Source organism: Balaenoptera musculus, chromosome 19 (genome assembly GCF_009873245.2).
Source record: "Balaenoptera musculus isolate JJ_BM4_2016_0621 chromosome 19, mBalMus1.pri.v3, whole genome shotgun sequence".
Classification (NCBI taxonomy): domain Eukaryota; kingdom Metazoa; phylum Chordata; class Mammalia; order Artiodactyla; family Balaenopteridae; genus Balaenoptera; species Balaenoptera musculus.
Genome location: NC_045803.1, coordinates 2,207,413 through 2,221,339, shown reverse-complemented (window position 1 = coordinate 2,221,339; position 13,927 = coordinate 2,207,413). Strand labels below are relative to the sequence as shown.

General features: G+C 43.9%; 1 protein-coding gene and 1 pseudogene across 1 annotated transcript; one reads left to right on the top strand and one right to left on the bottom strand.

Moving 5' to 3' along the window:
* Window positions 1-7,861: 7,861 nt before the first annotated feature.
* On the bottom strand, window positions 7,862-8,833 carry LOC118885358 (annotated as a pseudogene).
* A 697-nt stretch (window positions 8,834-9,530) lies between these two features.
* Window positions 9,531-10,449, top strand: LOC118885357 (olfactory receptor 12-like). The gene is made up of 3 exons (XM_036833978.1): window positions 9,531-9,540; window positions 9,579-9,727; window positions 9,907-10,449. Exons 1-3 carry the CDS (start codon window positions 9,531-9,533, stop codon window positions 10,447-10,449), a joined length of 702 nt encoding a protein of 233 aa, XP_036689873.1.
* The last annotated feature ends 3,478 nt before the right edge of the window (window positions 10,450-13,927 follow it).

Sequence of the window (13,927 nt, the reverse complement as noted above, 5' to 3'; positions counted from 1 at the left end):
CAGTCCCATTCAAGTCTCCACTCAGCAGACAAAAGAAATGTTCAGAGGAAATGAAGTTAAGGTACAAGTCAGATTAAACCCTACAGGGGCTTCTTTCTTTGCTCAGAATAAAACTCAAATTCTTCTGTGGCCAGCCAGGCCCTGCTGACTTTATCTCCCCCTTGGTCACTGGGCTCCAGCCACACCGGCTTCTCTGCCTCTTCAAAGAACCAACCTCAGGACCTCTGCACCTGCTGTTCCTCCCGTCCCTCCTCCCCTGAATCCTTATGTGGTTCTTTCCTGTCTCCATTCAGGGTTCTGGCCAGAGGTCACCTCCTCAGGGAAGTCCACTCTGACTACCATCCCCAGAGGCCCTCCGTGCACACCTCTGCCTTGTTTCCATCACAAACCTGATGCTTCTCTTGTCTGCTTATTTCATTACTGCATGTTCCCCCATCGGAATGTAAACTCTTAGGACGATGGCACAAAGAATGGAGCTAAGTTTCTGGGTTTCTGATGGTGCATATTTCTTACTGGGAATTGAAAAGATCCAAAGAGAAAAGATAACAACTGTTCCTGATTTCCTATGAAATTATTAAAATATTCTCTTCTTGTTGCTACTTTTATCAGGGAAACAGGAATCCAGTGACAATGAAGATGAGAGTGTCGATGTCTGAGGACAGAAAAAGCAGGTGTGTAGCAGGTATTACTGCAGGTGGCCCAGTTTACCTTTCCTTGGATGTTCGGGGGCAGGATGGGGGGCTGACGCGGGGAACAGGGGCTCAGGACCAGACAGCCGGGAACCCTCCCGTCTCTGAGCCCAGCGTTCTCATCTGTCGGGGGCAGATGCTCCGAGGACCTCGCTGACAGTCAGGACTGCTGGGCACGGTGTGCATATTTCACGCTGCCGGTAGGCACCGTCCGAGGAGATGTGGGGATGTGAAACCCAGCCTAACTCCATCCCCAAGCCACGTCCACGCCAGGGCTGCAGGAATCCCACAGAATATTGTGCTGTATATCCAAAGCTCTACAGACTTCCAAGGCCGTGTGCATGATTATCATAATTTGGGGGAAAAGTCATATTAAACAAAAAACCCTTAAAAATACGAAGTAACAAAAGTATCTCGGTTATTTTCTGTTTCAATTTTAGGGAATGCTTTTGAGTTCATGAAGTGCCTGTGAGGTCGCTAGATGGCGCCATTGAATCGTAGGAAAGTAAACAGGTTTTTTTTTTTTTTTTTTAAATTAAAAAAATGTTTGTGTGTGTGAAAAATAACGCATGTAGAAAAAGTACACAGGACAAGATTTTACAATGCAACGAATAATATTTAACATATAACCGTACCCCTGTCTAGTAAAATCATACATTTTCTTATGTTCAAAGACTTTTTCTTGATTCCTTTCCTCACTACCCTCTTGCTTCCCCCCAGACATGAGTACAATACCGGTGTCTAACAGTATAATTTGTTTTAGCTGCTGTTGAACTTTATATACGTGGCTTCGTACACTATATGTTTCTGGATATCTCGTTCAACACATTTGTGAGATTTAACTATGTTGTTGCATTTAGGTGTCATTTGGTCATTTTCATTGCTTTTTTTCCCCCCATCATTTAGGTCCATCTTTTTACAATGAAATTTTATCTCAAGAATGTGACATTTTTAATTTATTTTATTTTTTCTTTTCTTTTTTTTCTCATTGTGTTTGTTTTTGGTTAAATTTTTCTCATATTTTGGTGTTAATGGACATTTGTGTGGTTTCTGGTTTGATGCTGCTATAAATATTCTCGTACGTGTCTGGGTGCTCAAGTCCATGCATTACCCCTAAATACACATGTAGGAGTGGAACTGCTTTGTCATAAATTTGTGTGTGTTAACCTTTAGTAGATACTGCCAAGTTTATTGCCACAGTTGACCGATTTACACCCCCAGCAGTAGTGAATGAGTATTTCCGTCTATTTCCCATTCCAAAACTTGGCAGTAAGCACGGTTTGGTGTTAGCTGTATATGAGGTTTGTAGTTCTATCTCATTATGTTTTTCTTTTGCATTTTCCTGATTGCTAATGAGTTTGTGTATTTTTTCATCTATTGAATGGCAGTTCAATATTCTTCTTTCTGATGGGCTAGTTTAAGTTTCTTCCCCACTGTTTTCTTCTGAAGTATTTTCCCCTCTTTTTGCTTTTTTTTTTTTTTTTTTGCTTCGCCCCGCGGCTTGTGGGATCTTAGTTCCCTGAACAGGGATCGAACCTGGGCTCCCAGCAGTGGAAGCACAGACTCCTAACCACTGGACAACCAGGGAATTCCCTCTTTTTGCTTTATAGACGTTATTTCTGTGTTCAAGATATGCGCTCTTTTTCAAATATATGTGTTACAAAGAATTTCCCACACTATAGCTTGACTTTTCAGTCCTTTCACTGTGTGTGTGTGATAGAGTGCTTAGTTTTCATATAATTAAACCAGTTGCGCTTGTTTCCAAGTCTAAACAGACCCAAAAGCAATGTGTCTTCTACCATCTTCTAAGAGTTTTATTGATTTTGAATTTACTTTTCCTTCTTCCTTTAGAACATAATATTTTTTTTTTGGTCTTTTATCTTTTTAAAAAAATTTTACTGGAGTATAGTTGATTTACAACGTTGTGTTAGTTTTGATATATGTATATTTTAGAGGGCACATAGTTTTAAGAAGAGTTTGAGCTTGAAAAAATTTCACATTCTCTCTCTCTTTTTTTAAATTTAAATTTATTTATTTATTTATTTATTTATTTATTTTTGGCTGCGTTGGGTCTTTGTTGCTGCGCGCAGGCTTTTCTCTGGTTGCAGAGAGCAGGGGCTACACTTCGTTGCGGTGTGCGGGCTTCTCATTGCCATGGCTTCTCCTGTTGCAGAGCACGAGCTCTAGGCACGAGGGCTTCAGTAGTTGTGGCACACGGGCTTAGTTGCTCCGAGGCATGTGGGATCTTCCCGGACCAGGGCTTGAACCGGTGTCCCTTGCATTGGCAGGCAGACTCTCAACCACTGCACCACCAGGGAAGCCCAGATTTGCCTTCATTTTGCATCTACAATGTTTCAGCCTCTGTGCTTGTTTCTTTTTTGTTTTTGAATTTTATTTATTTTTTTATACAGCAGGTTCTTATTAGTTATCTATTTTATACATATTAGTGTATATATGTCAATCCCAATCTCCCAATTCATCCCACCACCACCCCCCTCCCACTTTCCCCCCTTGGTGTCCATACGTTTGTTCTCTACATCTGTGTCTCTATTTCTGCCCTGCAAACCGGTTCATCCGTACCATTTTTCTAGGTTCCACATATATGTGTTAATATACAATATTTTTCTCTTTCTGACTTACTTCACTCTGTATGTGAGTCTCTAGGTCCATCCACGTCTCTACAAATGACCCAATTTTGTTCCTTTTTATGTCTGAGTTATATTCCATTGTATATATGTGCCACATCTTCTTTATCCATTCGTCTGTCGATGGGCATTTAGGTTGCTTCCCTGACCTGGCTATTGTAAATGGTGCTGCAATGAACATTCGGGTGCATGTGTCTTTTTGAATTATGGTTTTCTCTGGGTATATGCCCAGTAGTGGGATTGCTGGGTCATATGGTAGTTCTATTTTTAGTTTTTTAAGGAACCTCCATACTGTTCTCCATAGTGGCTGTATCAATTTACATTCCCACCAACAGTGCAAGAGGGTTCCCATTTCTCCACACCCTCTCCAGCATTTGTTGTTTGTAGATTTTCTGATGATGGCCATTCTAACTGGTGTGAGGTGATACCTCATTGTAGTTTTGATTTGCATTTCTCTAATAATTAGTGATGTTGAGCAGCTTTTCATGTGCTTCTTGGCCATCTGTATGTCTTCTTTGGACAAATGTCTATTTAGGTCTTCTGCCCATTTTTGGATTGGGCTGTTTGTTTTTATAATATTGAGCTGCATGAGCTGTTCATATATTTTGGAGATTAATCCTTTGTCTGTTGATCCGTTTGCAAATATTTTCTCCCATTCTGAGGGTTGTCTTTTCATCTTGTTTGTAGTTTCCTTTGCTTTGCAAAAGCTTTTAAGTTTCATTAGGTCCCATTTCTTTATTTTTGTTTTTATTTCCATTACTCTAGGAGGTGGATCAAAAAAGATCTTGCTGTGATTTATGTCAAAGAGTGTTCTTCCTATGTTTTCCTCTAAGAGTTTTATAGTATCTGGTCTTACATTTAGGTCTCTAATCATTTTGAGTTTATTTTTGTATATGGTGTTAGGGAGTGTTCTAATTTCATTCTTTTACATGTAGCTGTCCAGTTTTCCCAGCACCACTTATTGAAGAGGCCGTCTTTTCTCCATTGTATATCCTTGTTTCCTTTGTCACAGATTAGTTGACCATAGGTGTGTGGGTTTATCTCTGGGCTTTCTGTCCTGTTCCATTGATCTATATTTCTGTTTCTGTGCCAGTACCATATTGTCTTGATTACTGTAGCTTTGTAGTATCGTATGAAGTCAGGGAGTCTGATTCCTCCGGCTCTGTTTTTTTCCCTCAAGACTGCTTTGGCTATTCGGGGTCTTTTGTGTCTCCATACAAAATTTAAGATTTTTTGTTCTAGTTCTGTAAAAAATGTCACTGGTAATTTGATAGGGACTGCATTGAATCTGTAGATTGCTTTGGGTCATATAGCCATTTCCACAATATTGATTCTTCCAATCCAAGAACATGGTATATCTCTCCATCTGTTTGTGTCATCTTTGATTTCTTTCATCAGTGTCTTATAGTTTTCTGAGTACAGGTCTTTTACCTCCTTAGGTAGGTTTATTCCTAGGTATTTTACTCTTTTTGTTGCAATGGTGAATGGGACTTTTTGCTTAATTTCTCTTTCTGATCTTTCATTGTTAGTGTATAGGAATGCAAGAGACTTCTGTGCATTAATTTTGTATCCTGCAACTTTACCAAATTCATTGATTAGCTCTAGTAGTTTTCTGGTGGCTGTGCTTGTTACTTCTTAACCATAATTGCTTGTAATCGTTCCAACATTGCTGTGAGGAAGATTCTTTAATGATTCCCATTTTACAGATGAGCTCAGTATTCTGAGTGAGCTTTTCCAAGTTTGCACAGCTACTAAAGGACAGAGCTAGGATTTAAACCTGGGCTATAGTGACAGCCGAGGTCTTATACAACATTATCTCCATTCTGGTTGTGGTTACAGGAATCTAAATATGTTAAAACACATAGAAGTGTAGACCAAGAATATCCGTTTTATGTATATTAATTTGAAACCTAAAAAATTTTAGTTGGTTCATTTAAGGAATTAAATGAGTGAAGTAGGAGGGAAGAAAGCCATCTCTATATCCCACACTTGCTGTTAGATGATGACTCATAAATTCCAATATGGACTCCAGGGAGATCTATCCATAGGTGAATCAGTCCGGAAGGAAAAGTTCTACAGCTTTAGGAAGATGATAAATGGCAGCTGTCCTGGAGACTGTGGTGAGCTAGAGAGAATCCTCATCCGAAGAGGGCAGGTCCACATCCCAATCTCTACATGATTTTAAATGTTTTCACAGCTAAGAAGTGATCCAATTAAAGCATAGATGAGAGCCAGACTGAACATACTAGTGCTACTCTTCAAATTTGTCTTTAGGCTGCCAATTCCTTGAGAGCAGAGCCTATTCTCCTTGCTCACTATTGTAGTTCCATTGCCTGGGATAGAGTCTGGACTGAGTTAGTAGCTGCTCAAAAATATTTGTTGAATGAGTGAATGAATCTACTAAAGGAAGGATGAATGGGGACTTCCTGGCAGTCCAGTTGTAAGACTTCACCTTCCAATGCAGGGGGCACTGGTTCCATCCCTGGTCGGGAAGCTAAGATCCCATATGCCTTGCGGCCAAAAAACCAAAACGTAAAACAGAAGCAATACTGTAACAAATTCAATAACGACTTTAAAAAAAATGGTTCACATTAAAAAAAAAATTACCTGTATTTTTTTTTTAAAAAAAGAAATGATGAATGAATCAAACCATAAATGGATTTACGAATAAATGACTCAAGTAGAAATGCATGAATGAAATAATCCACTAGCCAACATGTAAAAGAGTCAATGAATGATTGACCCAATCCATCCAACAATCCAGCAATCCATGAATCAATGAATGATTATATGATAGGATGAGTCAATGAGGGATGCTGAATGGTGGATTATATTAAGCAACATTCCCACCAAGGGACATAGCAATGCAGGGTAAAGGAGTAGTGATCTGAGCAGCAGTGCCAAGGAACCCACTAGAGTTTGTGCCTTGAAAGAGTCAAACCGTACTTATATGAAGCTGTCAGTTTCTGAACAGCTCACTCAAGATGACCCATATTTTCCCACCCAGCTAAGTTTCAGAAGGAGCATGGACATCCAGAATAGCACAAAGAAGATTTACTTCATTCTGCTTGGGCTGTCCCAGTACCCACGGGTTCAGACCATGTTCTTCTGCCTGCTCCTCATGTCCTATGTCGTCACTCTTCTTGGGAACAGCCTTATCCTGCTACTACGATCCTCGGCTCTCCATGCCCATGTACTTCTTCCTCAGTAAACTGTCCTGCCTGGACATGTGTTACACCACATCTAGTGTGCCCCAGATGCTGGTCAACTGCTTGGCGACCATCCCTATCATCTTGCTAGGACAGGGCTTGGCCCAGATGGCTGCAGGACAGTACCTGGGTGTTGTGGAGTGTCTCCTGCTGGCTGCCATGGCCTATGATCGCTGTGTGGCCATTGGTGACCCCCTGCACTACTCAGTACGCATGGGGCCCCGACTTCGTAGCCTGTTGGCTGGGACCTCATGGACTTCAGGCTTCCTGTTGACTGTAGTCCCTGTGATAACCATGCCCTTGGAGTTCTGTGCTTGCCAGGTAATCAACCACTTCTCGTGTGAGCTCCTGGCCCTGCTCAAGCTTGCCTGCTCTGACCTGCATTCCTATGCAGGTCATTTCTATGAGTCGCTCCTATGTGGCCATTGGTAGCGGAAGCACGGAGTCTTAACCACTGAACTGCCAGGGAAGTCCCCCAACATGAATTTTTATTACTTAAAATAAAAATGAAAAATATGCTAGTATGGTAGTAAGTCATTCTATAGAAGGTCTTTCTTTGAATTTGTTTTCTCTTATAAAATGCATATTTATTCAATTATAAAGGTAATACAAGCTTATTGCAAAATATTCAAATGTATAAAATAGAAAATATGAGTCCCCTGTGGTCTCATGCCTAAAAACATAGCTAATAACTCTTTGATATATATCTTTTCAGATTCCTTTCTAGGTTATTAGTTATTAACATAAATAACTACTGCAATTAGTCTATTATTATTGTTTTACAAATCTTTGACATACTCTTATACTGCTTCTTTCATTTTTAACTAAACAACCTACCGTCTCCCCATGGCAGTATCTGCAAGTCTGGTTTAATGTCTTTAATGAATGCCTGTTATTTCACACTATGTATATAATGTAACATTTAAATAATTTCACGTTGGTGGACATTTGAGTTATTTGCAAAAATTTCCAATAAAATACTGTTTATTCCAAATCTCACAGTGTTGCAATAAAAATTCTTGTGCTTAAATTTTTTATTATACATTTTTTTACAGTGGGCAAGGAGCAAATTTCCATTTCTTGTATTACTAGAGGGCGTGCACATCTTTTTTGTAGGTTATCAGCCACTTATATGTTTCCTTCAATAGCCTTCCTGTTCATGACCATTTTCCTTTTGGTTTTTCTCTCGGTGGAGGTCTTCATATTTTTCTCCTTTATTTAAAGAAGTCTTTATACGTTATGTTGCAAATATTTTCCTCCGGATTTCTATTTGCCTTTGAAAGCTGTGCACGTGTTTTGGCCACGAAAGTGTTAAAAATCAGGAGCAGGAAATGTCAGTTCTCGCTGAAGAGACTCGGCGCTGGGGGAGGGTTTTCCGCAGCGCTGCGCGGACCTCCTTGTTCCGCAGGCAGTAGACTAGATCAGGCAGCACATGGGCGTGGCCACCGTGTAGATGACGGACAGCAACTTGTTGAGGTCAGTGGGTTCGACACGGCTGGGGCGGTAATACGTGAAGAGAACCACTGAGCAGAAGATGTCCACCACAATCAGGTGGGAGGCGCAGGTGGAGGGTTTTGCTGCCCGCAGCAGCCGAAGGCATTTGGAGCACAGCCCTCCTGATGGCCGCATAGGAGGCCAGAGCAACTAGCAGGGTCCCGCAGATGACGATGGCAGAGATGAAGTCGACCAGCTCCGTCAGGGTCACGTGGGTGCAGGACAGGTTGAGCAGAGGGGAGACATCACAGAAAAATTGGTTGAGGACATTGGGGCCACAGTAGGACAGGCTGGCGATGCATGATATCTTGACCACCGAGACCAGCAGCCCACCAAGCCATGAGGACAAAGCTAAACCCAGGCAGATCTGGGGCCTCAGGAGCAGCAGGTAGTGTAGTGGGCGGCAGACGGCCACATAGTGGTCGTAGGTCATGGAGGCCAGGAGGGTGCACTTGGTGCCAGTGAGAGAGATGAGTAAAAAAAGCTGTATTATGCAGGCTGTGAAGGGCACATGGCATGCACTGGACCTCAGCCCCACGAGCAAGCTGGGCATGGTCACTGACATGTAGCACGTCTCCAGGCAGCTCAGGTTGCCCAGGAAGAAGTACATGGGCTTTCAGAGCTCACCAGGACTGCAGACAAGGGAAATGATGAGCGTGTTCTCCAGGAGGGTCAGCAGGTAGAGAGTCAGGAAGACGGCAAACAGCACAATGCTTATGCCTTGCCTGGCAGGTAAACCCAGTAGGATAAACTTTTGCACTCTGGACATATTGCCCTAGTCCAGAGACCTCTCCATCTATGTAAGAAAGAAACAGGTTTGTAGAGACCATGATCCATGCAGAAATAAATTGATCAAAGGGGGAGAGAATATACAGTTAGGGCCCCTAGAGCCAATGCTACTTTGCTGTAGGTTGACTCTTGTTCTGAGCGCCAGCAAGGAGCAATTGGGAAATTGCAAAACTGGAAACGGAAAATTTAACACTACTTACTACATCTCTGATCATTGACAAGATACTCAACCTTTATAAGCCTCCATTATCTTATCTGTAAAATGGAGGTGAAATCTATCCCCAGGAGGTCCTTAGTCCTTATGGATATTAAACATGGCAACAGACGAGAAAGTGCTTTATAAAGAGAGTCATGAGTATTCCTTTACTTTTTTTTTAAAATAAATTTATTTATTTTAGGCTGTGTTGGGTCTTCGTTGCAGTGCATGGGCTTCTCTTTGCGGTGGTTTCTCTTTGCAGTGGCTTCTCTTGTTGTGGAGCACCGGCTGTAGGTGCGTGGGCTTCAGTAGTTGTGGCGCATGGGCTCAGTAGTTGTGGAGCACGGGCTTCACTGCTCTGCGGCATGTGGGATCTTCCCGGACCAGGGCTCAAACCCGTGTCCCCTGCATTGGCAGGCTGATTCTTAACCACTGCGCCACCAGGGAAGCCCCATGCACTGCTTTTTGAGCATCCCCTGCCATTCACGAGCTTTTCCGAAGACGCAACATGACCAATCGCAAGGCAGTGCCTGTTTTCTTCCTCCGGGTTTCTCAGCGGTCCCTGAGATACAGCTGCTCAGCGCTGCTGCCTTCCTTCTGGTTTACCTGGCCGCGTTTCTGGGGAACATCTCCATGGTGGCCGCCGTGACGATGGACGCCCGCCTGCACACGCCCATGTACTTCTTCCTCAAACACCTCTCCTTGGTGGATATCTGATCCGTGTCCACCACCCTGCCCCAGGCCCTGGTGGCCACCCTGCTGGGCTTGGGGCAGATTTCCCTCCATGCGTGCACGTCCCAACTCTTTGCCTTTGTCTGCCTGGAGTCCACAGAGTGTTTTCTCATCACCTCCATGGCTTATGACCATTGTCTGGCCACCTACAGGCCCCTGGTGTATGGGGCAGCCATGAGGCCCCGGACCTGCATCTCCGTGGCAGCGGCCTGGGGCAGCGGGCTCCTCTTCTCTGCCTTCCCCTAACCAACACCTTCTCCCTGCTCTTCTGCGGCCCCAACGTGATTGACCACTTCTGTGACATTCCGCTACTCATGAGCCTAGCCTGTGCCAACACAGGTGTCCACAACATTGCGGGATTTGCAGCCAGCGGTTGCGTCATCATCAGCTGCTTCAGCCTCACTGTCCTGTCCTATGTGCGCATCTTGGCCACGGTGGTTCAGATCCGCTCAGCAGCCAGCCCCTGGAAGGCCTTCTCCAAGTGTTCCTCCCACCTGGCCACCGTCCTCCTGTTTTACGGTACTGGCAGCTCTGCCTACATGCAGCCCACCGTGCGCTATTCCCCGTGGCAAGGGCGCCTGGCTGCCGTCTTCTGCTGCATCCTCATGCCCACCCTAAATCTGCTTATCTACAGCCTGAGGAACAAGGACATGAAGGGGTCCCTGCGGAAGCTGTATCTTCAGGTGCCACCTTAGGACATGGAGTGACGCAGAAATCCAGCCTCACAGGATTTTCCTTGTGGTCATAGTGGAGGTGTTAATGTCTCCAGAGACCACCAGGAACACACTGGGTGGCCCAAAAAGTTGACAACAACGTTGATGACGATTCATGCAGGAAGCCCCAATAGGCAGCTGGATAAAATGGAGACGTGTCCAAGGTGCATTTAATTTAGGCAAATGGTACTGTACATACACAGGGGAAGGTAGAAAGAGGGAGAGAATAATTTAAAATACAGTTGACTTTCGGTATTCACGGGTTCCACATTTGCGGATTCAACCAACCGTGGATCGTGTACTCTGTTTACAATCCCTGGTTGGTCGAACCCATGAATGCAGAACCTGTGGGTATGGAGGGTGGACTATGGGACTTGAGCATCCATTCTGGTATCCTGGTGGGTACTGAACGACAACTGTAGTGAGGGCTCATTTCATCCCAAAGCCCACCAATGACCCTGTATCCTGGAGTATGAGTCCACTAGGGGACTTTCTGCTCAGCTCATCCATTTCCATGGACCTCCCACAAGTGACCACACCTTGGCCTGCTCAAAATGATTCTAATGCTTAGTGGTACACATTTTCCATCTAATATTTGTCTGAAATGCAAGTCAGTGAGTTCATCAGAAAAAGCAACTATTCTGGAAGAAAAATAGTCCATATCGTACTTGCAGAGACATGGTCTTCATGTGGCTCTTTCCTAAGAGAACATCAGGGATACTTTTTTCTTTCTGTAATGTTTAACTGATAGCACTGTATTGGTTGGGTTTTGGGTTCAGCTGCTTTAACAGACCAAACAACAGTGGCTTAAATAATACAGAAGGTTTTTTTTTTCTCTTTCCTGTAAACATGGGTGTCTCTACACCACAAAGTCATCCTGAGACCAGGTTCCTCCCGTCTCATTGCTGTACCATCCCATACAGTCTCCTTATCCATGTGGTAGGAGAAGGCTCACTAGCAACTCATCCACAGTCCAGCTGCAGGAAGGAAGACAGAGGAAGCAGAGGGCAAGGAGAGTGCTTTTCAGATGTGACCTGGAAGTTGCACCCATCACTTCTGCTGACTTCCCATTGGCCAGTGCTTAGTCACATGGCCACTCTGACCTGCAAGGGACGCTGGGAAATGTTGTCTCCAGCTGGGTTGCCATGTGCTCAGATAAAGCTCCAGAAAAAAATGGAGAGAACAATATTTACTATTTTTTAATCACTCCTCCACATCTGATCTCTTGATGAGCCACCATTTAAAAAAATAAATTTGTTTATTTTATTTTTGGCTGCATTGGGTCTTCGTTGCGGCGAGCGGGGGCTGCTCTTCGTTGCCGTGCGCAGGCTTCTCATTGAGGTGGCCTCTCTTGTTGCGGAGCATGGGCTCTAGGTGCACGGGCTTCAGTAGCTGTGGCTCGCAGGCTCTAGAGCGCAGGCTCAGTCATTGTGGCACACGGGCTTAGTTGCTCCGTGGCATGTGGGATCTTCCCGGACCAGGGCTCGAACCCTGTCCCCTGCATTGGCAGGCGGATTCTTAACCACTGCGCCACCAGGGAAGTCCCCAAGCCGCTATTTTTTATTCCACCTATTGTCATGCTTCCAATTCTTCCCTTTTTCCCAGGCCACCTGTACTAGTCACTTTTATACATTATCTCTATCACTCTTTATAAAATTCTCTTCATTTTACATGTGGAAGATGAAATTCAGATAGGATAGGCAATCTACCCAAAGTTCAGAGGGTTGAGAAAGGATCCAATATTTTTGCTCCAGAACCATTTGGGGTTCTAGTTTTTTTTGGGGGGGGGGGGGTCTGCTTTTTAATGATAGAGATTGGATTGTATTTCTCTAGGACTTGAAAAAATCTTACCTTGTTGAGACATTTCTTTGGGAGTTTTTAGGAGAGGGTTGCAGTGCTACCAACATATCCTTGAGGGTTGAAGAGCTCTCCTTTACTTGAGAACATCAACCTCTTGATCAAATGCATAATCCCTGGGAGAGACATAAATTGGCATGTGACCAGCCAGCCACATCAGGCAAGTCTTTGGTGATTCCTGGGGTTGGCAGGCACACACCAGTGAGTCCCATCCTGGTATAACCCCTTCCCCTTGTGTGGGAGGAAACTGTGATTTAGCGTTAGCAAATAGAATACAGCAAAGGTGATGGGTGTCACTCCCACGATTACCTGAGATATACTGTGTGAGGCAGAAAACATGTAGGCGCTTGGTGTAACCCCCAGACCCTTGAGTGGCCAACTCCCTATCAGCTCCAAGGTCACCTCATCCGAACGACCTTCTGTGGCCCTGCCATCCAAAGCAGATCCCCTCCGGGTGACTCACCATGCCTGCATCCTGTTTTGTTACCTCCATTGCATTTATCATCCTTCTGAAATTACCTAAGTTATTCAGTTTGTTTGTTCTGCCCCGAATCCCCATCCCCTTCCTTCAGATATAATCCCCATGAGGGCAGCGCTCTGGTCTCCTCAGTACTGTATCCCCTGTGTGTCGTAGTGTCTGGCACACACTAGGTGTTCAATGTGTATTTTTCTGAACGAATATGAAGCAGAACAGCAAAACACAAAAATCAGAGCTTCTCTGGTGTGAGCTGGGGTCCGGGGGCTGGGATCCCTGAGCCTTGGTGGTTTCCTATCTCCATGGTCATTTCTGCAGCACCAGCCTGGAATCTTTGGGCTCCACAAACCCAGTTCAGACACCCCTTCCTGAATCAGATTAATACCTGCTAGTGAATCTAAACCACCATTCATTGAAAGATACTCCATTATTTTATGTTCCACTAAGGAAGAAAAAGATACTGCCAATCAAACCATGACACCTCATCAATAGAACACATCCTGATCTCCTGTGTTAAAACGTGTTCAGCCTTCAGATCACAGTTCAAGCATCACTTCCTTATCACCCCCTGCTGGCCAACTTAGACCATTTTTCCTTCTATACTCTCATTTCTTCAAAATATGCATTGCAATTTTAATTATTGTGTAATCATTTGTTTAAAATTTGTCCCCGACACTAGAATGAAAGCTGCATGAAGGTAGATATTACTTTGGCTTGTTTACTGTGGTGCTGATAAATCAACTCTCTGGAAAATAAAAATAGCATTTGCCAGTTTCCATGGTGTAAACAATCTCACCACAGCTAATGCCAAGCTACTGATAGCTTAATGACTGATTTGCAACATTCTTGAATGTTTAACAATTAGCTCTTGTGAGCTGGTACTAGCATGCTCCAGCACACAGTTGACCCAGACCAGATTCTCCCTGTACATAATAGAAGCTCAATAAACAATTGGTAAGTGAATGGGTAGACTGTCGTTGAATCACATTGAATGGACGTGTAGCAAGTACTTCAGACTTCACACATCTACACAGAGCTCTTCATTAATCCTCCACACCTGCATCTTCCCCAGTTTTCACCCCACTTAGTGGCATTGTCATCCATGAATCAGGACAGAATCCTAGAAGG

Coding starts and splice junctions, on each gene's coding strand:
- LOC118885357 (XM_036833978.1), top strand. Junction 9,728..9,906: donor TCCTCAAACACCTCTCCTTG/GTGGATATCTGA, acceptor GGCCACCTACAG/GCCCCTGGTGTATGGGGCAG.